This window comes from Mus pahari, chromosome 13, assembly GCF_900095145.1.
Source record: "Mus pahari chromosome 13, PAHARI_EIJ_v1.1, whole genome shotgun sequence".
Taxonomy (NCBI): Eukaryota; Metazoa; Chordata; class Mammalia; order Rodentia; family Muridae; genus Mus; species Mus pahari.
In genome coordinates, this window is record NC_034602.1 from 87,299,879 (window position 1) to 87,326,112 (window position 26,234).

Below are 26,234 nucleotides of genomic sequence, written 5' to 3' on the forward strand. Positions count from 1 at the left end.
CTCTGAGAACTCAGCTGGCTGAGACCGCGCACACCCCGCCCCGGCGCGCGTCCCAGGCTGGTGGAGCGCAGATCCAGATCCCCATAGCGGCCGCCCGGCCGGGTGTTCCCAGTCTCAGGTGGCACGGAAGGGAGAACCCGCGCTTGACAACTCCGCTGCGCTCGCCCAGACCTTCCGCCCTCTGGCCGGCGAGAGGAGCTGAGCGGGCGCGGCTGCCACCCAGAGCCCACCTGCCTACCCTCGCGGCCCCGTTCCAGCTGTGCCGGGATCCCAACGTCCGCTTCGCAGCCGGAGCGCCACCCCGGCTCTGCCGCTGTCTCTTTCGCCTCCGAGGTGTCCCGGGCGACCCGAAGTAGCGCGGTGCGACACCAGGACTTTGCTATGGCCGGGGCGCGAGGGCTGCTGTGTCTGTGGCTAGTTTACTTCTGCCTGAACCTGGCACAGGGACAGAGACCAAACTTGCACCTCCCGGGACTCCGCGAGACTGAGCCAAGCGACCGCACGACAGGTGGTAGCCCGAGCCCGGACCTGCGACCGCAGGACAAGGTGTCGGAGCATATGCTGTGGCTCTATGACAGGTACAGCGGCAGCAGCAGAGTCCAGGCTACCGGGACACCGGGCTCGCAGCTCCCAGGTCCTCAGCCCCTGCGCGGTGGTAACACGGTCCGCAGCTTCAGAGCCGCAGCCGCAGGTGAGTGGGAGGGAGAGGGAGCCCATCCCGCCCTGGGGTGCAGAGGACAGCCCCTCCCGCCGTGCCACTCCGCTGTCTCCCCGCGGTACACTGTAGGGACCTTTCTCATATGCTGCCCTCCGGTCCCCTCTGCCCTCTCGGAATTTTCCAGGGGCGTTCCGGATAAGCCCAGTTTGAGCCCAGCTGAGAGGGGAAAGCAGAAGAAAAGCTGGGACAGTGGCAGGGCTTAGTTAGAGGTGCAGCAGGAAAGAGGCCAACACCCAGGGTCCAGAAGCCGCTCTTCCAGGCACCCCTACGGAGATCTTATGCTGATGATTTAATTGCTCGGCAGAAATTCCCTCCGACGGGCTTTGGCAGCGTTTAGAGCGAAGTGAATGCCATTTTATGCCAACCCTGGGCCCAGAGAGAGAAAAGGGCACTCAACAGGCACTTCTCCAGACACAGAACTCACTCTTAGCGCCCGCGACCTTTGGGCTGCTGTATCTGACAAGTTCTTCTTGATAGTCCCCTAGTGGCAAACACACAAACAAAGCCAGGTGCGTGCCTGTTTAGATTATTTCTAACCCATCTGGGCAAATAAGTCTTGCGTGGTCCAGGCTGGGAAGTTAGCTTGGGAAGAGGCCTCCTCCGGTGGAGAGTAAACACTTCTTAGTATCAGCGACGAAAATCTCATCTTCCCGGTTTTTTTTTTTTTTTTTTTTCAACACAGATCCTTGAGGCTGAAATTCATGGCTTTACGCCACCCAACCCCAACCCTGCCAGCTCCTGTGCTGAAGCGAACAGTTTATACTAACAGCTTGAGGGCAACATTTCTGGACACTCGCTGTTGATCTGCTTTAAGGATGCACTAGGGTTTGTGTACATTACCTTCAGGATTAAAGGAAAGGTGATTGAAAAGTCTGCCTTCCAGACTTGGGTTGAAGAACAGTCAGGAATGTTCAAGGGTGGAGGCTGTGTCTCCAGTGCTCTCTCCATTCTGTCCAAATCACTAGATGAATTTTCTCCTGACCTCACTCGTTAGGACTTGGGGGGCGGGGAGGGGGGGAATATCCATCAAGGAAAACCCTTGCTTGCCACTGTGAATTCACTCTAGAGCTCACGGGCACGACGCCATTTACAATAAATGTGAGTTATGCTTTTAATGCAGAGAAGTCTTTGGCTAGAAGCTGAGCTAAGCCAAATTTCACTTGCTTCATAGACCCACGGGCAGGATCTGAAAAGAGCTGTCCTCTACTGTCCTCTACTTAGGACCTAGAAACCTATCCTGCCTGTTGCTGAGCATTCTAGCCACTTGAAGAGACCTCTCTAATAGCCCTGACACCAGTGACCCATCTGTTTACATTAATGCATTGCTGAGAGCAGAGCTGAGCACAAGGGCACTGTGGGACTAACAAGGTCTTGAAGGAGGCTGGTGGGTGGGCAAAGCAGGTGGCAGTAAGGAAGATATTTAAACCATCCTGGCTTCTATATTTCTACCTGCTTATGTACCCAGAGAATAGTTGGGGTATCCAATTGACAAGCCATTTTTCAATCAACAGATTTTATTTTTAGGGTGCGTCACAACGTTTGAAGGTAAATTTGGATTTTTTTTTTCTTGTCTCTTCCACACATATTGTTTAGCTACTGATTTTAGACTAAGTCCTGGGTAAGAACTATTTACCATCTGGGCCCTTGCTCTTTCTACTCATTGTAATTCCAGTATCCATTGTCAGCCTCACTGTGTCTTATACCATCAGATGATACACTCTGTAGCAGAGGCCAGACACTCCCTTGAAATGATGGATTGCCCCTGTGAACATATATACAAGGCGACGCTCCCTGATAAGAAAAGTAATCCTTTAGTATCCTACAAACTGTCTTAATGACTTATTCATCAAATGTAGACACGAGTGTGTGTGTGTGTGTGTGTGTGTGTGTGGTGGAAGCTGAAGTGTCATGTTACCTCCCTAGAGACTCCCGGAGAGGTGGCTCAGGTTGGACTCTTTCCAGGAGTGTTTAGTTGCTCACACAGTGGAAGGATGTTGTTGTAAGACCTGTCTTGCTGTAAAGAGGCAGGACTCCAGAAGGGGCTAAAGCTTTTGTACTTCTCTCTCCCTTCATCAGCACCACTATCCAGACACGCCCTTCGCTGGGTGACCCGAGCTGAAGTAGGCAAAAGATGCTGTCTGTGTTAATAAATTAGATCGGCCTTCCCAGTTCAACACGCTAAAGTTCCACGACATATGCGCTCCTCTCTACCAAAGATGTTATGGGTTTTGTGGGCGGTCAGGTGCCTGCGCTCTGTGTACGGAGCGCCCACAGGTCTGCCAGGCGCTCCGAGAGAGTGCTTACTCAGGCTGAGGGATACACAGCCTTAGAGAGCCATTTGCTCCCTGGAACTCACCTGACTAAAATCATTCATTGTTCTAGACCTAGAATATCTGAAATGTAGCTGCTAGGGTCTCCCTCTGACTACTTCCCTGATGGTGGGTGGTGGCACTGATCCTAAACACACTTTCTGCTCAACTCTGCTCGCTTCTCTCAGCTCCGAGAGGTCAGTCTGCCAAAACCATGAGCCTGGGGGAGGGGGTCTTATAAGCTTTTCCTCTGATATGTAAGAGTTTACGTAAAGGTGACCTTTATTGTTCCCTTCCTAAAACGAGATTCACAAAATTAGGGATGACTACGAAGTCCGGGCTGATAGAAACCCATCATCCGAAGACAGAAGGACGTGGAATTGGCTTTTATTTTAATCTTTGTTTGTTTGTCCTTAGCTACTATGGGCTGACATAATTTTTTCATGAGGTTTTTCTCCTGCCTTGATCCTTTGCAGCACCTAACTTATGCTTCTTGTTTCCGTAGACACTTGTTCTTACTTCTCTTACTCATAAGGTCTCTAGGAGAAGCAAGGAGAGCTTGGTTTTCTTATTTTAAAGCTACCAGTGCTCAAGACTCTCAACTATGAAAAGACTGCGCCCCGATGGATATATGCCATCTTTAAGAAAAATATATTTGCCTTCACAAATAAAAGAAGGGGATATTGAAGTAACACGGACTCACACTTGAATATTTTACCTCGGTGGAAAATGTGATTTTTTTTTTTAAACATATTTCTAAAAAGCAATGCTAACAATAAGGCTGTAGGAAAGTTAATGTGTGACCCAGGCCTGAAAAATCACTACTTGACTAGAAGCCCAAGTCCTGAAGAATACGTGGATCCATGGGAAAGTGCAAGTTGTTGTTGTTGTTGTTGTTGTTGTTTATGTTTCCATGGCAATAGAATGCAATAACTTTATTGGGATATAGTTATCAAGATTCTGGGGCACCTAGAAACAAAGCTTGAAGCTATAGAGTCCTTGGCTTGTAGGATGTTTTTATTTAGAGGACAATAGCACATCTGGAAGAGAGGAGCTGGGGTGCACAGCTGCTTTGAATTACACACTACTTTGAATACATGATAGCCTCTAATGAAGTCTTACTGTAATAGGCAGGACAGCTTTACAGTCCCTGACATTTAAAAATCCATAATACCATGAATTCTTGATTATTCACGCTGGGTGGAAAGGAAAAAGAGAATGAATTATATATTTTTTTAAAAAAAAAAAATTCAAATGTAGCTTTGTAGTGAAGTTCCACACACTCAAAGACCCCAGGAGACCAACGGAGGTCAGTGTAAAAAACTGCTAAGCCGGTAATTCATTCAAGCGGATGGTTTACTCAATTTTATGCACTAAAATCTATGTGTAATAAGGAACCAAGAGGACGACATACCTTACCTGAGCTGTGGAAGTTCACAAGTGCTTGTTCAGTTGTTTCAAATATTTTAAACTAGAAATATAAAAGTACTTTTAAGTACTTTTGCATTGTAAGTTTTGACTTAGGAAGGAATATGAAAGAGAACAGGTTCTTTCATGGAAGCAGAAATGGGCATCACAATGTGTCTGCTGGACAAAACTTCAGCAAACAGAGCTAATTTCAAAACCCATTCTTTCTAGTGGCCTAATCTTATTTCATAAAAGAAAAATTCACAGAAAGGAGTCTCTGGAAGGTATTTATAAAATTGAGGTGCCAAGGTCAAATGAGATGAAAAGAATGAACAGTGTGGAATCTATCTATCCCCTTAAGGGTTGTTCTCCCCTAAAAAGAGCATTTTTTTTTCTTTTTTTCCCCAAAAGAACCTTCTGAGAATTATGGCCCTAGGATATCTAGTTGGAAAAACACTGGTTTAAAAGCATCCTAATTTACCATAAAAGTAGATCTGCAAAATTCAGTGAGTGTCATGCTGTGAACAGTCTGGGCTCTTCCCTCACAGGGCTGGAGGTGGGGATATGAGACTGCACCATCACTTCTTAGATGTGGGTCCATTTGGCACCGCCCTGTCGTCTTTTCTCCAGGTTATAAACTTCTTTAACTGCAGAGTCTCTGACTTTGCATTTCGTCTCCTCCTCCTCCTCTGGATTAGTAATTTTTTTTCATTGTTTTCTTCTCTGTGGTTGATTTTTGTTTGTTTTATAGACAGCATAATAGCTTGAAAGGGAAAAGTTATCTTATTTGTAGAGCAGTACAGCTGTGGGGTAAGTACCACCTCAGTAGTCTTTGGATCTGCACTCACACCTTGGTGAAAGAAACATTCACTCAAGACCTCTCTCAAGTCTTTTATTTATCTCCAGTGTGTGCCGTATTTAACAGAAATGCTATCGCAGCCATTGTCTATGATCTAACCATATTTCTGTGCTACACTATGGGACAGAACTTTTATACCTAAAATTTGATGATTTTTCCCTTTTGTTGGATTTGCAAATCCTGGTAGTTAGTGTCTTCATCATTTTACTGTGGTCGCAGTAATCAGAAAGTTTGATTTCTAATGATTATGTTATGAATTATGTCATGATGCAGAATTTGAGAGAGAGGGGGAGAGGGAGGGAAGGAGGGAGGGAGGGAGGGAGGGAGAGAGAGAGAGAGAATGTTGTGGCATATGTAGGTGCCCTTGGATGCCAGATGAGGGTGTCAAATCCCTTGGTGCTGGAGTGTTGGGGAGATGGACTATCTGCCCTCCAAAGCCTGGCTGGTCAGGTTTCTTTCCTCTTAAAAATTAGTCACAAACACTCTACAGGTGAGAAAGACATACATACAGTTTCCATAACCTTCCTCTACCAGGGAGAAAATCACTTTCCAAAGAGAAGCTCACCATAGTACAAGTATTTCCTTTGTCCACTTCAGTGTCACTAAAAGAGCCGAATGGGACACGAGTAGTAACCGACATTTCAGCGAGAGTTGATTATGTGAATCCCGAACACTCTGGGGTCGCTCCAGAGCAGTGTTCCTCGGGGCTCAGAAGCCCCCACATACGCCATGCGCAAGCGCAGATCCAAGTTCTAACCCTGTAACTTGCTTCAGAAGGTCCTGTAGGCTACAGAAACTTCTTGATGAGGTGCGTGCTGCTGAGCCGTACCCCACACCAGAACACTAACCAGCCTCAAGAAATCTATTAGAAAGTATCTTTGCAGTCCTGCTTTGCTCAACAGCCAAGAGTAAGACAGAACTAGCCGCTTGCTGAAAAATGGGTTTGGAATTGCATGGGTTGTACTGTAAGGTGAGCTCTATGTCCACAACATCCCACAATGTCCTGTGCTCACCAATACGTACTTACTCCCGATGTTTGAGGTGCACTTATGTTTCGTGTGAAACATATGAAGACTAACTACCCCAGGATTCTAAGCTCATACTGTATCTTTACATTGACTTTTTCAATGGAGTTGCCCTCTGTTTTCCTGGGAGACAGACCCTGGCTCGGTTTGCCAGTTTCACAGATGAGAAGTGAAGACTAGAAGTGTTAGAGACACTAGCAGCGTAGCCAAGAACGGGGTTCAAATCCAGCTCTTCGGCTTAGCTAACAGAAAAAGAAGAGCTTTGTCTTGGTGAAAAGTCCTTTAGCTCAACTAGGGCCGGAGCTCAGCAGCTACACTCAGGCCAGTCCTCACATGAACTCAGCAACTGTGCTGTACGGTGCTGCGGAAGACAAATGGGTAATAGGGTATCACACTCTAGCGAGAGCTGAAAAACAACAATTCTTCACACATACACATAAATGCATACACACATACACACACATTCACATATACACTTATAGACATACACACATATAGCATGTACACACATGCACAAACATATACAAACATATACACACATACACACAAATACATACATATATGTACACACATATAAATGTACACACATATACACACATATAAACATATATACACATGCGCACATATATGTACATATATATAAACATACACACATACATACACACATATAAACATATACATATATACACATATACATACACACATATAAATACACACACACACACATATATATATATGGAGAGAGAGAGAGAGAGAGAGAGAGAGAGAGAGAGCATTGACAGTCCCCTACTTAGTAAAATAAAGAAAATTGGCTGAAGCTAGTAATACCGCCTGATAATTTTGCCCAAGCACTCTAAGTGTTCGTATTTCCGTGAAGAAGGCACAGTCATTTCACTTTGTTCTAGATAGATGAAAAAGAAATCCCTGCCTTGAAAAATAGCCACTTTGTCCCTCAGGGAGACTTCCACAGAAACGCTGTATCCAAGTTGCTTGCCTCTCTCTCACACCTGCAGAGGGGTTTCAACCTAGTGGGTGTGTTAAAGTGGGAGCGGAGGGAGCTAGGATTTACTTACCTAGCCAGCCTTTGGAAGGCGGGGTTTCTACCTCATTTCGCTGTCACGGTTTTGGGGACCTGCCACAGTTTGCCCTCTGGTTTGAACTTAAATGCACAGTGTTTAAGTTGCAAGATCAGAAAAGAGAGCAGCAAATGTACCAGCCAAGAACACCGTCGTTAAAAATAAATTAGCCTTAAAGTAACTTCCTGTAGGGCATGTTATCATTAACACAGAACAAGAGAATATTCTACTTCATAAAATATCTGCTCTAAATAATTCTTCCTTTTTTTTTTTAAATGAACAGGAAGGGAAATGTAGAGGGTCCTCAGACTGGTTTTTACCAGCTTTGGGGAATTGGAACTTACTTGACAAGCTCTTCACTTTGGTATAAGTAGAGAACACTTGAAGTTATCTATCTGACAAATTGAGCAAATGGTCCTCGGTGCATAGGTGACACAGAGTGTAAAACTAAGCAATAGGTGTTCAAGGAGTCGCAGGACCTGTCTGCCCCCCTCTCCCTGGGGAGTTCACAGTCTCAGAATGCCCTTGGGTAGAGGCTCTGTGCACATAAATAATTGGTGAACAGTTTTCCATTCTAGAAACACATACATTATCTCATCTTTGGTTGATGTTTTGCTCTGGACATAGAGAATAGCTGTTTGGGGATGCCACAAAACTTAAGCATTTGTCTGAGTCTTCAAAACAACACAGAATGTCACACTTCATGTTCACTTCAGAGCCCCTGTCAGGAGGAGGAAGGCAGCCTGGAGAAGCGAGGCCTAAGTTACCAGCAGAGGACAGTCAGCCAGTGACTTCTGTGCACTGTCCCCACCTGCATCCCCACCCCAGGCACTGGAACTTTCTAGCAACTCAACGTCCTTTGGAGAAAGAAACAGAGAGTGGGTGTGGAGACCTGTGCTTGCTTACGTACTTTCAGTATGACCAAAAGACTTTTTCCCTCCTTCCTGGGGACTTAACTAATCATCAAGCTCTCATTTAGCCTATTTGCTTTAAAATCAGACTTTGCACAGAAAGCTTTTCATTGCATCTGCTCATTCCCTTTGAAGATGTTCTGTGCGGGTCGGGTCAGTATGAACAGGAACTTCCTTTACCTAGCTCCTGAGATACTGTCTCAGCTAGTCACGGAGGGCGACTGAACAAAAGGGGGACAAAATGGTCCTGAGACCCCCTAAATTGGAGCGTAATTACAAGCCCCCTTCAAATTAGAGTCCATTCTCTAAGCTCACTTTTGGTTTTGCTTTTCAGATAGAAACAGAAAGGCATCTTCCATCTTTATTTAATGATCAAACCCCTTAGAAAGACCACTGCAGGGAACAGGCAACCCCAGCTCCCCTTCCAACAGTCGCTAAGGAGGCAGCTGACCTCTGTGCTCTTTCATTTGTGGCAAGTGAATAAAACTGGTATATTCCTTTTACACAGCAGAATAAAAAGCACTTAATGAATTCTGCTGAACGTCCAAGCCCTACCCTAAAGTTAGCAAGGTAGAGAGCAAACCATGGCCCCGTGGGCACAGAGCTCACCTTGTCAGGAACGAGTCATGAAGAGTGATCAGAGAGACAGGCCAAGGGAATGGATTGTCAAGATAAGCTTGCCTTTGCTTTCAATGGAAAACAGAAACAAAACCATCTCAGCCCCCTGGGCACTAGCTCAGTGGAGGAGCTTATCTGGCTTGCTCAAGACCCTCGGGTTCAGATAGCCTCCTTCCAGTTCTCAGATATGATTTAAAGTCAGAACACAAGGTCGGAATTGGCAACACTGACCAAAATGCAGTGGCGAGGAAAATCGAACTTGTTCTGAGCTGCCACCAAACAGAATGAAAATGGCGCCACCTATTGGTAGCTGTATTTTTGTTAAAAAAAAAAAAAAAAAAAAAACAAACCAGCCATGGCCTTCTCTTTAGAAAGAAACCTGCTGCGTTTTGCTTTTGCTGTTTCCCAAGAGTACTAAGACTAAGATGTTCTCTGGTTTCTGAACACCCTCTGCCACGGTGTTGTGAGGACTCTCCAATAGTAGTAGACTTGCGACTGCCTTCCTGAATGTTCCATAGACGCTTCGCAGTTAAGTCAGAGTCATGACTTACATGAGTTCGGTACCAGATTGCATGCAGCTATGACGCTTAGATACCAATCTCACCTATAGCACTGAAAAGGGACGTCTTTCTGAAGCCTCTCACATAATCAGAAACAATTCTTGGGGTTGGGGAGATGGCTTACAGACTAAAAATTGTATCCTGCTCTTGGATAGGATTGGAGTTGGCTTCTTAGCACATCCCTTCCCTCTAACCTGGTGCCTCACAACTCCTAGCTCCAGGGGAATCGGATGCCTCTTAAAAGATGTAGTTATCGATCTTCAGCAATGAAGCATCTCTCTTCGACACATGGTGACCATGGCAGAGCTACAACTAGACACAGCGAGGAGATCAATAGATCGCAGAGATCCCAACCCCAGCGGATACATATGTTACATGGCTCCCACATCCATTTCTCATGCAACATTGTGGAAAAGGAGGAAGAATGTTTATAGAAGCCAGAAAGCCAGATCTTCTATTAGAAGTGGGATGCACACACAAGGTCTAAATAGTAACAGTGTCAATATATATGCTCACACCAAAGGGAGAGCATGTTACAGATGTCACAGGGTCCGCCCCTAGACAAGAACTATAGGGAACTAATGACTGCTGAGCGAGGTGGGGGATAAACCTCTCCCAAGGATACGCTCCCTAATCAATTATCCATTACAACATGGTCAGTCCTGAAAACGCATGCGTGCATGAGCACGTGTGTGTGTGTGTGTGTGTGTGTGTGTGTGTGTGTGTGTGTGTGCGCGCGCGCGCGCGCGCGCGCGCGCGCGCGCGCATGCGCACATAATCAAAGGTAAAGAGAAGAGTCTATCATTTTGAAACTTAGCGGGGTCTTAGTTATGGTTACCATTGCTGTGATGAAACATTATGACCAAAGCAACTTGGAAAGGGGAGGATTTATTTGGTTCTGTCATCAAGGAAGTCAGGACAGGAACTCAAACAGAACAGGAACCTGAGGGCCCAGGCTGATGCAAAAGCCATGGAGGGTGCTGTTCACTGACTTGCTCCCCATGGCTTGCTCAGCCTGCTTCCTTACAGAACCCAGGACCGCTAGCCTTAGAATGGCCCCAACCATGAGCTGGGCCCTCTCCCATCATTGAATAATAAAGTGCTGTACAGCGCTGCCTGCAGCCCAATCTTATGGAGACATTTTTTAAAATTATTGTCTTCCTCTCAGATAACTTTAACCTGTGTCCTAAACCTATCCAGCATGAGAGGACATGAGAAAGAGTTGGGCAGAGGGGGCATTGAAGGGGTGGGAGAAAGGAAGTGTTGGGGGAGAAGTGATACAGTTCTATTTTAATTTAACATATATTCTAATGGAGAGGTGCCTCTGTGGTTAAGAAAACTGAGTTCTCTTCCAGGGGACCTGGGAATTACTTACAACTGTCCATAATTAGTTCCAGGGTATCTGAAGCCCTCATCTGGACTCATAAGCAGCAGGCACACAGCTTGGTGCCTAGGCACACAAGGAGACAAAATACCCATGCATGTAAAATAAAGTTAGATGAATGCTAACATTTGAAAAGGTATTTAATTAAAATTAAAAGAGAGCAAACAATTCTTGCATAATTGTTAGTCCTGTGTTCTTTCTCCTTGTCAGGTATTCTTATTTATTCAATCTGAAGCGGTGATGTGCTTCCCAAACCTCATCTCAATGACTTTCTCAGTGACTTTTCTCCATATCAGTAATTTAGACGAGGACCAGGATTGAGAATGCTGCCTGTGCATGTGATGGGTGCAGTATGCAGTTGGTACTTGCTGCTAGGCAACTGAAAGTGCATGAGCTAATTTTGTAAGCTAATGAAGTCCATCTTTTTTTACTCATAGTACAATGTCGTTGACACTTAGAAAAGTGTTAAAGTCCATTTTAAATTTGTGATTAGAAATTTAAATCCATGTTTCTGCATACTTAAGAACACAAGAGTGGATATTATAATACTTTCCTCTCACTAATATTTAAGCTTAGATACCTAAGTGTATAAGAAAAATTGTACAGGAACTGTGAATAAATAGAAAATCATGCAAAATTCCTAATTTTTTTTCATTTCATGAAAACAATTATTTGAAGTTTAGATGGGATGGCCTACAGTCCTAGCACTTCAGAGGCTGAGGCAGGAGGCCTGCTGTGTGAGTCCAGTGCAAAACAGAGTTCAAGTCTAGCCTGAGCTGTAGTTTGAGATCCTAGTGCAATAAAAGTATTTGGAAAGTTAAATTGCTTTAAGATCTAAAAAAAAAAAAAAAAAAAGTCAGAAAGTAAATACTTAGCAATTGCCTTGAATTTCTTATAGGGAGAATTTATCTCTCTCTTTAAAATTTTATGCTTCCAATTTCATAACATATATAATGAATTTTAGTCATTTTTACCCCCAAGTTATTCTGTCTTGTCTCCCTTCTTTCTACCACTGAACCCCTTCTTCTTACCAGCTTTCAAGAGTTTTTTTTTTTTTTTTTTTGTGGCCATAGTTGGAGGTTCTTTGCCAGCATTTCTATGACACTTAACTATTGCTGTATACTCATTTGTTCAATCACATGAAAGTCTTTAGTATATGTGTGCAATGTGCTGTATTCTTGTCTGTATGGGGTCTGTGACATCCGGGGAGTACCATATATTTCCAGCATGTATCAATTAGACACAGTCATCTTGGACATTGCAGTCCAGCACATTGGGAGTTTAAGTATTAACTACAGTGCATCTGAATCTTGATCATGGGGTCGAGAACTTGAGATAATTCACTGGGCTGAAACGAGGGAGATGGGAGAACGCAATGTGACAGAATTCCAAAAGTCGATCAAGACTGAAGATTGGAGATGGGGGGGGGGTGTGTGGCGGAAAGAAGCAAGATGAGTTTACCTAGTGAGATGATGACACCCCATCCTTGAGCACTCATCCATCCCCGGCTGGTGTTTTTGTGGGTAACCGTTCATTGCCACGTACAAGAAATAGGGTGTGTTCTCCTCCTTGCTTTTGAAACGCCCCTCAGCTGTGTGGAGTTTGGGGAAATGTGTATGTTGTGGCGACTGGGCTGAATTACCGGGCAGAGGCCCTGGACAGCTTTGTTACGATGCTGTGGCTTTGTTGCAGAGGTCTGTAAGATATTACCCCAGTGTCATGGATCATACGAATGTGTACAAATGGCAGTTTTCTCCTTTGCTTCACACAATGTTAGAAATGAGCAAAATATGTTTCCCATTGCACTTCCCCCGCGCTTAGGGACCTGATGAACTCATTTTAAGTTTTCCACGTCTTTATAAAAATGTTTTGTTTTTGCTGAAACGTGTTTTTGATCAAGAACATAATTTCATGATTGCGTGTGTGTTTCTGAAATAAGTACGTATATGGAACAAGTGCATGGAGCCAGGCTCTCTGGGACAGACCCCAGGGGCAGGATTCTTCCGGTCACTAGGCGATCCCGCGAGAACTGGTTTCTACTTACTAACTAGCTTCCTGCTCATTCAGTTACATATTTTTCACTTACAAGAATGAGAAATGTGCTTTAGCAACTTCACTCGTTTTTTCTTGAACTATTTACATTTAGAGTTTGAATTCAATGCTGAACTTCAGGCAACAACACTATGTTGTTACACTTTTAAAGGTGTGGCTAATTTGTTCAGTCACAGTATAGGAATTGTAAAATCTTACCCAGTCCATGTTTTGTAAAGTAGATAGAAGGAACCATAATTCCCATAATAATAATGACAGTACAGGCTCAGATCACAATACCACTTTACTAATTTAAGAGACGTTAGAACTTTTATGAACGATACACATATCCCATTAATTGTGATGCCACCAGAGGTAGACACTGTAGTCAAAGACTAGTTTGGTGGCTTCCAACAAATTAGATATGGCTCCTCGCACAAGAATTCTGATGGAAAAGTCATAGTGGTAAAGTAGGCAAGTGATTTAATACGGCAATAACAGACATCTCAGCTCATCTTCAGGGTACTGATGTAAGCTTCAGGTTTCCAGGGAGGGGAAAAAAAGGTGCCACATGCAAAGGCTGTGCATAAGTAAGAAGTCCTGGACAAATCGTGGTCTGACTATGTGCATTGTCTCAGTTCTAGTGACTCTGGGTGAACCCTTATCCTTTGAAAGGACATTATGTTTCCCCAAATGGTTCCCCTTATAGGGGTATAGGGACAGTTTCAGCATCCGCTATGACGAGGTGATTGTTCTGTTTTAGGTGATAACCCCATCATAAGGTCAACTGTCCTGTAAGGTTTCCCTGTTGCTGGAACTCCATGTGACCGCATGTCCGGGATTCTGACTGGAGACCTGCAAGGCCCCTATGTTGAAGGGGCCAAGAATGTGGCACTGGAGAAGTTGACAGTGAAACACCTTATTTACTCTCTTCTCTATGCGGTCATACTTGAAGGGGACGTTGTGTAGATTTGGGTCTTGTCAGGTTGCACCATCACATTTCAGACAGATGGTCCCTCAGCCAGTAGTGAGTCTGAGTCCCATTGGTCAGGACTCTGATCCAGAGTCAAGGAGAGATACAACATGGACACAAAGATGCCAGGCTTCCATAATGCTCTCCCTGACCCAGTGCGCAGTCCGTGCTCTTTATCCAAAAACAGTTTCTAAGTGTCTGTTGCAACAGTCTTTCCATTTTTATGAATGAGAACCTTAGCTCACCCAGAGTTGCAAGGCTAAGAAGTGACTGAGGCCATTATTAAATCCAGTTCAAATTCGAAACCCTGTGCTTGCGCTAGAAGGATGAGTAGATGGGTCACCTAGGCAGCTATGATGAGGTACAGTCTGATGAGCTCTTGGTATTCCCCAGAGCTCACCCATCCCCCTCGACCACACACAAAGTAAGTTTTCACACATTTATGGTGCATCAGCCAAGAGCAAGAAAACTAGAAAAGCTGAACATTGATCTTTGCTGTACACTTTTCTACCTTTTTTAAAATCAATTTATTTCTTACACTCCATATTCCATTCCCTGCCCACCCCCCATCAACCCTCAGACTGTTCCACATCCCACACCTCCTCCCCACCCCCATCCCACCTGACCTCTAAATTCCCTGGGGCCTCCAGTCTCTTGAGGATTAGGTACATCACTTCTGAATGAACACAGACCTGGCAGTCCTCTGCTGTATGCGTGTTGGCAGCCTCATATCAGCTGATGTATGCTGCCTGGTTGGTGGTCCAGTGTTTGAGAGATCTTGGGGGTCCAGATTAATTGAGACGGCTGGCCCTCCTACAGGATTGTCCTTCACCTCAGCTTCTTTCAGCCTTTCCCTAATTCAACCACAGGGGTCAGCAGCTTCTGTCCACTGGTTGGGTCCAAATATCTGCATCTGACTCTTTCAGCTGTTTGTTGGGTCTTTCAGACGGCAGTCATGATAGGTCCCTTTCTGTGAGCTCTCCATATCCTCAGTAATAGTGTCAGGCCTTGGGACCTCCCCTTGAGCTGGATCCCACTCTGGGCCTGTAGCTGGATCTTCTTTTCCTCAGGCTCCTCTCCGTTTCCATCCCTTGTAATTCTTTCAGACAGGAACAATTATGGGTCAGAGATGTGACTGTGGTCTAGCAAAATTAACTCCTGTCAGCTTAGAGAGTTTTCCTAATAGAATCCCCCCTCCCTTAAAACAACAACAACAACAACAACAACAACAACAACAACAACAACAACAACAAAGCAAGAAGCTTCATGGAATCTGTTCTGTATTGGTTTCTTTTAAAAAGTTACATTTGGGCTGGAAAGTTGGCTCAGCGGTTAAGAGCACTGGTTGTTCTTTTAGATGTCCTGAGTTTAATTCCCAGCACCCACATGGCAGATTATAACTGTGTTTAACTCCTGTTCCAGGGGATCTGACACCATTACAAAGACATGGAGTCAAAATACCAATGTAGGTAAAATAAAAATAAAAAGTTATTTCTTTTGAGACTCTGATGTAATTTCATAATTCCTCCCTCCCCTTTCCTCCCTCCAGACACTAACATGGACCCCTCCTTGCTCTTATCACTGAAGGGAAATTCACATAACACGAGATTAACTATTTTAAAGGGAATGGATGGTAAAGCAGGAGTTAATGTCTGCAGGACGATGTACCTTTATATCTACTCTAATAATTAGGAGTTCCAGGTTCCATCAACCTGAAATAAAGACTCAGAAAATTAAGGACTTTCTTCCCTCATTCTCAGTTGCCTCTCACCCCTCAGGGAGCCCCTCTGCTCCTATCATTATGAATTTAACTATTTTGGATAGTGTGTACAAATGAAATTAAGCAGTGAGTGAACTTTGACATGTAGTTTCCTTGTCTTGCTTAACTTTTCCAGGCCCATCCGTGTTTTTAGCACATATCACTGTTTCTTTTCCACAGTAACAGTGTTCTGTTTCATAGATGCACCACAAGCTACTTACCTGCTCAGCAAGCAAAGGCAGCTCTTGGGGTCAGCTGTCTGTAGATGTGGTCAAACCTTATACTGACAGCATGTCTTGGCTGTCAAAAGACATCACTCAGCTCTTACGGAAAGCCAGGAGCCTTATATCTTGGTATACACCAACGATGCTGCCATTTCTGAGCCAGAAAGCATGCTATCTAGCTTAGAGAGGTCATAGATATCGATGAGGACCATTTGGACTGCTTCTACCTTTGGCTACTGTGTGTACACTTACTTGAGTGCTTACCTGTCTCCAGTTCCTGAGGAATTATTTTATCATATGTTAATTTCCTGGTTAGGCTTTTTTGAGGAAATACCAAAGTGTTTTCAACAGGAGCTGAATGGATTTATACCTCTCTAATGATTAGAAGGAGTTCCAGTTTCTCTCTACAACCTTTCTGATAGTTGAGGCTTGTTGTTGTTGTTTGTGATAGCCACACCGCTATAGTATGTACCATATGACTGAGGTTTTGATTTTTATTTCCCTGATGATTTTCTGCATGTTCTCACATCCACAACAATCACTCGTATATACTTGATATGTAGAGGTAGATTGGAGCTATACCTTTTCAGGTCCTCTGCAAATATCGGTATCTCTGTTGTTGAATTAAAACTGTTACTTGTGTATTGTATTCTGGCTACTAAACATTTAGATTCATAGGCAGCAAGTATTTTATAGCAAACGTTTTAATCCCATTGTGTAGAGCATCCTGCCATTTTCTTGGTACTTATCTTTAATGTGCAGACATTTTAATTTTGACAAAGTCCGTTCTACTTTTAAAGTTTTTATTTGATGACATATTTTCCCTTTTGCTGAATGCATTTTGTGGCATACATGAATCTGTTACCAAGTCTAAAGTCACGAAGATTCCTGTTTCCTTCTAAGAATTTCATGGCTTTAGCTGTTACGTTGAGAGCAGCGACTTACTTTGAGTTGAATTTGGAATACGGTATAAAATAGTAGTTCCTGTTTACTTCTGTTTCTCTCCCTTTCTTTCCTAGGAACTCTTCAAAGAAAGGGGTTGCACACTTTCAATCTGACTTCTCTAACCAAGTCGGAGAACATTTTGTCAGCCACACTGTATTTCTACATTGGAGAATTAGTGAACATCAGCTTGAGCTGTCCAGAATCCCAAGGATGTTCCCATCACACTCAGAGACGACACATCCAGATAGACCTCTCTGCATGGATCCTCAAAGTCAACCAATGCCAGCTCTTGGGTCATCTGTCTGTAGATGTGGTCAGACCTCATAGAGACAGTGTGTCTTGGCTGTCAAAAGACATCACTCAGCTCTTAAGGAAGGCCAAGCAAAATGAGGAGTTTCTCATAGGGTTTAACATTACCTCCAGAGCACACGAGCTACCCACGAGGATGCTGCTTTTCCCGGAACCTTATATCTTGGTATACGCCAACGATGCTGCCATTTCTGAGCCAGAAAGCGTGGTATCTAGCTTACAGAGACACCGAGATTTCACAGCGGCAACTGGGCCCAGACTGGATAGCCATGTCAGAGAAGGCCTCTCAGTTGAGAGGAGGAAGAAGCGCTCTGCTGGGATCTTGCTGCCCCTGCAGAACAATGAGCTACCTGGGGCAGAGTATCAGTACAAGGAGGAGGGAACATGGGAGGAGAGAAAGCCTTATAAGAGCCTTCAGACTCAGCCCCCTGAGAAGAGCAGGAACAAAAAGAAACAGAGGAAAGGGTCCCATCAGAAGGGACAGACGCTGCAGTTTGATGAGCAGACCCTGAAGAAGGCGAGACGAAAGCAGTGGATCGAACCTCGGAACTGTGCCAGGAGGTACCTTAAAGTGGACTTTGCTGATATTGGCTGGAGCGAATGGATTATCTCCCCCAAGTCATTTGATGCTTACTACTGCTCTGGAGCCTGCCAGTTCCCCATGCCAAAGGTAGCTGCCGCGCCCTTCACCTTGTGCTCATTTCATTTTTGCACGGGGTAGAAGAGTATGCTAAGTGTATGTTTTCCTTTAGAAACCTCTATTCAAACCTTTATTTATAACATTCAAAAGTCTAACGAACTGGGCAACATGGCTACACTTGGGTTTTCTCTGATGATTGTTAAACGTAATAGGAGGTATGAAGACTATAAAAAGCATAAGTGCATAATATGCATTTTTTTGTTGTTTCCAAACATGGCGTCTATCTAGCCGTGTGGTCACTTTAAAAGATACTCCTGTCCACAGTGAACAGGCCCCGGGTGCCAGAAGCTGGCCTCTGAGTTGTGTTCCAGGGACGGAGGGATATTGTGGAAGCAAGAGGAAGCAATAACGGGATATTCTGATGTAGAGTAATTTTAGATAAGCAGTTTCCTGTGGGCTGAGCTGTCCCAGTGCCGGTCAAGATCAGGGTCTGGCTAGGTGAACTGGCCTGAAACCCTGAAGGTGCTTATTCCATTTGCTTGACTGCTGAATGCAAAACACAAAGGCAAAACAGAATGTGATGGTGGTGATGTCTCCCCGGTCGCCCTCGTCCTGTCTGAAATTACCTCTGTTTATTTCAGAAGCATCGGGGACTGCATTTTCTATCAGTGTTATTTTCAGAAGTGTTTCCAACTCCTATGGCTCTCCTTCAGAGCAAGTCCAAAGGACAGTTCCCTAAACAGTACACCCAACAGTGAAAGTTAGCTACACGCTCCAGCACCCAGTTAAGCTTACTGCGTCACTTCCATCTCACCTTACAACAGCTTAAGAGTCCATGCGCACCATACAGGGACCAAATGGACAGAATGTAGAAAAGGAAGGAAAGAGCGTTTTTAGTAAAATATGAATCCATTCTGCTTTTAAAAATGGAGAAAATGTTCCTTGGCCTCTCAGACTGCCAGCTTCACTTCAGGTGAAGTGTACTGGTATGCTAAGGTCGATCCCTAGACTCACTGACTGGCATGCACATAGAAAGGGCTCTACACAAGGCTAGGTCAGCCTCTGGGCCAGCAACCCGTCTGAAACCCTATTTTCCTCATTAGTTGTTCCAGAAAGACGAGCTTTGTACATTCCCTACAAAGTTGTCTTTCCGGGGGGATTTTTGTAATTTCTTATTTTCAGAATCCAAACATGGGCAGCTAACCATATGGGGAATGGCTCGGTGGTTAAGAGTGTCAGCTGCTCTTCCAGACATCCTGAATTCAATCCCTAGCAAGCACATGGTGTCTCACAACCGACTGTAATGGGATTTGATTCACTCTTCTGGTGTGCATGAAAACAAATTACACACACACACACACACACACACACACACACACACACACACACGATAAACAAATAAATAATTCTTTAAAAAAATAATTCAAACATAAAGTAAGGATTATGAATTCAGGGCTGTGTCAAGTGACCTGTCTTATTAGAAGAATCATGAAGGACCTTCACTGCTTAGACAAAATGTGTTCAACTGGGATGACACTTAGAATCTTGGGTGTAACCAAGATGGTGACTGTATAAAACAGAGATGTGTCCTATTTTACAGCGTGACCCTGAGAAGTGGGAGTTGTAATCCCAAGCTGACTTTATGTCAGAGTGACTGATGCTAGGTAGGTCTTAGGACTTGTCCAAGTAACCTCCTTCCCTTAGTCCCATGAGATGAAGTTCTTCTGGGTAGCTTAAACAAAAATTGTCTTCCGTTCCTTGCTCACTCCAATCTCCAGGCTCCAGAGACCACCCAGATGTAGATGCTCGGATGCTCGGTCCTTTTGCTTCTGGATGTTTCCACTTCTCTCTAGTCTTTCCAGACTTGTGGCCTTCGGCTTTGTTGCACTTCCTTCTGCTGTCTCCTTAGAAGAACTTGACTGTGGTTCCTAGTGATGAGAAGAAATCATCCCTAGAAGTTTCCAGGGGATAAGTTAAGAACCACAGAGATGAATTTAGAGAGAGACATACATTAGAGCATCCACAGAATTAACTAATCATGCTTGGTCCTAGCAGGAGTCAAATAGCTTGGGATCCTGTTAATATGTAAAATCTGTTGCCCTGTGTGTGAAATGGAGGCTGCAGTGGACTGTGTGCATCTAACAATGCCCAGGGTGAAGCTGCTGCTTCACAAATGTCTCCTTGGAACAGCAAAGTAGTTAGTTCCTTTTGGCTTGGATCTTGGTTCCACAGGACTACACAACAATGGCCCCTTAGATAAGTCGATAAAACTTTCTACACGTTCAGTTTTCTTCAACACAGGAAAGACATGAAACAGCGGAGCAACCTACATGGAATGGGTCCTCTGTAACTGTCTGCTGTTGATCTAACGGGTGGCCGTTGAGGAGACCAAGTGGCATAGTCGATTAACTACGCTGGTGTCTAAGGAAGCTCTGCATAGGGAAAGCAAGCGTGGCAGGAGGCAAGGAAAGCCACCAGGCAGGAAAGGTTTTGTAAAAATTTCAGCCCCCTTTTCAAACATCACAAAACTGAAAAGAGAATTCCCCCTCCTCTGAGTTCCACAGGGACCTTCTTCCTGGGGGAGAACGGAATGGAAAGAGAGCCTGTTGTAGTATCGCACATTAAATGGAACCTGGAAAGGCAGCAGGCAGGCAGCAGGGATACAGGTGGAGGTCTTTTCTCTGAGGTTGAGATTTCCCCTCACCAAATTGAGAGCGGAAGTTTGGTGTCGCCTTGTGTGGAACTGCTTAACTTTTAACTTGTGTGAGGGGTTCCCTTTAAGCTCCCGTGACTTTGAACCTTTTGGTCAGAACAGTCATGAAGGAGGATGGGAAAAAATGATGTAAAGGGAATGGGGTGGTTAATATGTACCGCCATTAGCAAGTGCCTGCGGTGGCATCCAGGGTGGGATATTTAACTAAAAATACAGTCTGAGCAGCAGAGGGAAATGAAGGTCTCTGGTCAGATCAGCCGAGCACACGTGGGCTGGCTGAAGTGCCAAAGAGCTCTCAGACTTTAGATATACATTTTGCCTCGGAGGAAAGTTCTCCCAGGCCAGATTCCTCTGTTTAGGGGCCTCCTGGTTTTTTGGCCTCCTGGGCTAAATCCCGGCCTATATGGCGGGGTTCTTTGTCTGCAAAAGTCGACAACCTGCTCTATAATTCAGAACAGCTGTATCCTGCCTTTCCCAAATTCCAGGCTTTGCCCTCTCTCTGATTCCAATTAGATAGTCTCTGGGCCATCACACCCATGTGGGCTGGACCGGGATCCTGTAGAGGGAACCTCACGGCCCAGGTCAGGAATGAAGCTCTCAGCCGATGACACAACTCTTCCCTTCTAATGTCCTGTGATCAGATTTAACCCAAGGAAAGCATCTGCCGCTTGGCAGGTGCAAGGCTGGCCCCTGTAGATTTCACTCACAGACACAACACTTTGGATCCCCCCCCACACACCCTTCCACTCCCCCCCTCGATTTCCAGCTCTTACGGACAATCTGTTCTCCCCAAGAAGGACTCTCAGAATGATGCCATATGATGAAAAAAAAAAATACCCAGATAGGCAGAGCCAAGTTCTGTGCCTCTGCCTCCCTCACCACTTTAGCAGCAATGGAAAACAGAAATTTCGAATGAAAATGATTGATCCATGGTTCCTGACGGAGATCCAAGGATCCAAGAAGGGTCAGAGGAATAAAGTTAGTTCTGCAAGGAGCTGTGCAAAAGCTGGCAACAGCAAAGATAGAGAACTGAGCAACACATAATTGGAATACTTTGAAGCAAGCTCTCTGTATAAAGAGATTCAAATTTAATGAATGCAAAATGATAGGCTCTTAAGGATCTCCCCGTTGTAGTCTTGGTCAGGAAGAGGAACACCACAAACACGAAATTTGACCCGCCTCAGCAGAGTCGCACCTGAATGGTGGCGGAGGTGCGCCCTGCCCTTAAAGAGTGTGACGGGTGGGGAGAGGAACTCAGATTTGCATTCGTGGCTGGTGTCAGCTCTAAGCTTAGAAGAGAGAGAGAGAGAGCCATGAGAAACATGATCCTAGCTGGAAAACAATCATTCTTACTGGCAGCATGCTCCGCACCAGCAAATGACAGCATGGATTACTTCTGCATGATGTGACTATTTCTGGTAAGGGTAGCACCATCGGAGGATTCCATAGCAAGAAAATAGAGGATACTCCCTAGTCATCTGAGAGGTCCCTGATACAAAACACCCCGGAATCAAGGGCTCTGGTGCGCCCACTGGAGATTACTCAGATATTCATTCCTAAACCCATCAGTTCTGACTTGGAGAGAGAGAGAGAGAGAGAGAGAGAGAGAGAGAGAGAGAGAGAGAGAGAGAGAANAGAGAGAGAGAGAGAGAGAGAGAGAGAGAGAGAGAGAGAGAGAGAGAGGAATTTTCCCCTAGGTAACACCCATGAATATTTTCCATATCTACGCCATCACTTGCACAGAGCCTTTTATTTTTGTTGATAGGAGTTGTTCCTCATAGATGGGTAAAACGGAGGGCGTACTATTTCTTCTAAGTATTTCATCCACTTAACGATATTGCGGCGGTCTCGAGATACACTATTCTAGGCACCGAGGGAGGTGGCATGGAGCCATACCAATGGCTCAAGTACTCATTTAATTAAGGCCACCTACACTACATGACACCCAGGCATTAAACGTTAACCAGAAAGAGTTAACAACAGACAAACTGACTAGAACTGCCTCTAGCACTTCAGCAGCAAGCTGTTTGAAAGGCTGAATCTTTCTAATAGCTTTCAGTCATCACAAGAAGTGAATGCCAACAATATTCATGCCAGCATGTGCCCTACTGTGTTCCAATGTTAAAGGCACGTCCTACAAACTTCACAGACTCACAGAGGTCTTTTGTTTTTATTCTTAAATATTAATTATGTGGACTAATGGGAATCACTGTGACATTTTCATAGATGCATGAATCCTCTTTTGATCCCCACATTTTTTTCTGATAATTTTCATCCAGTAAAGTAAACATACAGGACAAACAATATGTAAAGTACAAATACTAGGAGCCTTTAAAACTCAAGGCGAGAATATTTTGCCTTGTAACCAATAGGAACTGATTAACCATTTAATTAGCCAGTTAAAGTTATTTTTTTTTTAAAGACATTCTTCAAGTTAGTAGGAAGCAAGAATAGAAACAGCCCTGTACTATTGACAGTAGTTTTTAAAAATTCTTTTACAAAAATTGTACTGTGGTGTATGGATTCGTTTCACTGAAATTAAAAGATGGAATGATTCAGATACCATTTCCCTTCTTCTGCCAGCACCGGTCCACTCTTTGCCTTGCTTTGATTTTCTGACAGTGCATCAGCTTCCCATATCACTTTCTTTTCCTTTAGCCTGGATGCACCCTTAGCCCCCCAATTTTCCCATGTTCCTGTCCTGGTGTTCTTTCCAGGCTGGGACTCCGAGTCCCAGTTCACGAATCCAAAAGCCTTTGAGCCGTAAGAAATAAGAGTTCTAGCTGAAGTAAAATTTCCCTTCCCTGTTCTGCTGTCTGGCTTTCTTTTAGCAGAGAGTCTCTAACCCCGGGATGAGCTTCTGCGCCACCTGCATAGCTGAGGCTGGCCTTGAACTCCGGAGTTAGGATTGTAGGATTGTATCTGCCTTTTTGAGGAGCAGCTGGGTTCCAACCCTGGTCCACACAGATAATGGGCAAGTGTTTTTGAGCCACAACCCCAGTCCTCAAATTTCTGCTTCTAAATGCTTTTAAAACAAAACTAATTACACCCACCTAGGACAAATACTGGGAGAGTTGTGTTTCTGGGCACTGCAGCTTCTCTCCTGGAGTTCTTCTGACCGCTCTGGGCTTGAGATTGGGACCAGTCTCAATACTTACAGAGAGGGTAGAGCTGTACACTGCGTCCTGAGTGAGACGCATTCTGTTTTCTCAGGGAAGAGATAATCAAGGCTTCCTTGATCAAACTCCTGTCATCCACGTGAAAAGCTTAGACCCCATTCTTCCTTCATTCCCAAAGGACATGGTCCATCTTAAGGCTACCAAGCCACCCAGTTTAAATTGCCCATGGAGCAACAGTGACCCCCAGTGGTCAAAGGTGTGGTCTTGTCAACCCCAATCTATAGACTGAGCTGGATACTTGTATAATATGAATAAAAGATTAATCCTTATGACAACAAAATAAATTAATAACTAGCCTTTATTCCATCTAGTTTAATTTTAATAACAGTGAACAAATTCTCCTTTATAGTTGATGGTTACTGTCATTGTGTTTATTGAGTTCTTTAAAGGTTCATAGAGGGTCAGGGACAATTTTTGTTGTTTTAATTAAAAACATGGAGAATACATTAATCCCATGGTTGGGGGCTAAGTTGTTTCTAATTAAATGATTCCTGCTAACAGAATGGAGTTCAAAGTTTCATTGTACTTACAGCTGTTTGACTTCAGACATGTCATTTAGCTTTCTGAGTCTCTGAAAAAAAAAAAATAATGTGACCAATTTGTTGTGAAGATTAAAGGCACCACCTACAAAATTTCCGGGCCCTAGCACGCACTTTATAGATGACACATCCTTGGAGGTAGATGAGTTTGGGCTGAATATTCAATGATGTAGGCCCTTCTAGGACTGTTCAAACACATTCATTGTCTGTGACGAGACCTAAGGAGAGCGGCTTCACCTAACATGTTGCTCTGGTTTCTCTTTCCAGTCTTTGAAGCCATCGAATCACGCGACCATCCAAAGCATAGTGCGAGCTGTGGGGGTCGTCTCTGGGATTCCCGAGCCTTGCTGTGTGCCGGAAAGGATGTCCTCACTCAGCATCTTGTTCTTTGACGAAAACAAGAACGTAGTGCTCAAAGTCTATCCTAACATGACAGTAGACTCCTGTGCTTGTAGATAACCTCTTCAAGAACTCACTCAGATGCTCCATCCAATCATTAGTTGGGTTTTCTGGGCTTTTTTTTTTTTTTTGCACTGCCAATGCATTTTGTTCCAAAAGATGTTTTATTGCAGGAAGAAAATGAACAAATAGATAGAAGATTTCCACCAAACAAAACCGGACTGGATTTTCCTTTGAATGTAACTAAAAGTGAGATTTTTAGTAAACGTGGACCTCTATTTCTGTTGTTTCTTCATCACATAAGAAAAATTGTTACTCAACTGTTTTTAGAAGTGTTAGAGAACACATTGACTTATTTTTGTATTGGGCTTTAAGACTGGGTGGGAAATGACAGCAATAACTTATCATTTGTCTACTCATATAAAGAGGAAAGGGAAGTAGATAGGAGCAATTTTTTCTCCCTAGGTGTCTTGCCTTAGGCTCCTGAGCAGACAGCAACTGCTAAACACCCATCTTTCTTTGATGTTCATCAGGAAGGTTTCTGAGACTTGTCTATCCTAGGTTTTTCTCCACAATCATGGTGGGAGTCGAGCTAGTGTGTGCCGAGTGCTAGTGTGAGTGTGCATATGTCAGCCCGCTGTACCTCTTGTAGAAAAAACAAAAGTTTCCTTAATGTGGTTCTCTAGCTGCATCTTCATGGCATTCCTTTGTTGTCATCAATAATATAATCTTCTGACCAGCACCAATCCACTGATGATTGCATGATCCAAGAGCCTATGCCAAGAGCGACGTGTCGCTGATTGGAAACACAGATGTTTTCATGGCCTCGACTCCCAGGAAAAGCGAGCGAGAGGCTTCATTTTTGAAACCCTGGGTGTTATACTTCTGTAGCTTTCTTTCTTTTTTCCTTTTATTTTTCCTACACATACTGTCATTTGCTCTAAGGTAATTTAGGAAGTGCTTCCTGAAGTTGTTAGCTTTTAAGTTTTCTTACCATTATGCTCTCTCTTCATATGACGTTGTTGATAGATGTTGAGGCTTACAAGCCGTTGTTAGAAATGACCAAGCGAATTACTATCTTGTGGTGACCACCATGCTCCACACCTGTTTCTAGGCTCTTCTCCACAGAGGTCAAGGTACTGTCCTCAGTCATCCATCAAAGCCGACTAAAGATGATTCACCAGGAGAGAGAGGCAGCAGAGACAGAGTCCATTTCCACTTGTCATAAGTATGTCATCGTTGATTTCTGCCGCTCAAAGTGGTTTTATATTCCACTCACAGACTGTTACGGTATCTCAGTGGGTAACGGTGCTTGCTACCAAACCATTCCTGGAGCCCTCATGGCAGAAGGAGAAAACAAGCTCCCACAAGTTATCCTCTGACCTCTACACACACATGCACACATAGACACACACACACATACACACACACATACACACACGCGCACACACATACACACATACACACACACGCGCACACATACGCACACACATACACACATACACACACATGCGCACACACACATATGCACACACACACATACACACATACACACACACATACACACACATACACACATACACACACGCGCACACACATACGCACACACACATACACACATACATACACACGCACACACACATACGCACACACACA

At 44.3% G+C, this 26,234-nt stretch overlaps 1 protein-coding gene across 1 annotated transcript in view; it reads left to right on the forward strand.

Moving 5' to 3' along the window:
* Bmp3 (bone morphogenetic protein 3) overlaps nucleotides 1-25,980 on the forward strand; it is a 26,261-nt gene extending 281 nt beyond the window's left edge. The window contains exons 1-3 of the mRNA XM_021210993.2: nucleotides 1-691; nucleotides 16,874-17,778; nucleotides 24,447-25,980. The exon at nucleotides 1-691 is cut by the window's left edge and continues 281 nt beyond it. Of these exons, the coding sequence (XP_021066652.1) occupies nucleotides 382-691; nucleotides 16,874-17,778; nucleotides 24,447-24,638 (1,407 nt within the window). The 5' untranslated portion in view covers nucleotides 1-381 and the 3' untranslated portion in view covers nucleotides 24,639-25,980. The remainder of the gene's footprint in view (nucleotides 692-16,873; nucleotides 17,779-24,446) is intronic.
* Nucleotides 25,981-26,234: the final 254 nt, after the last annotated feature.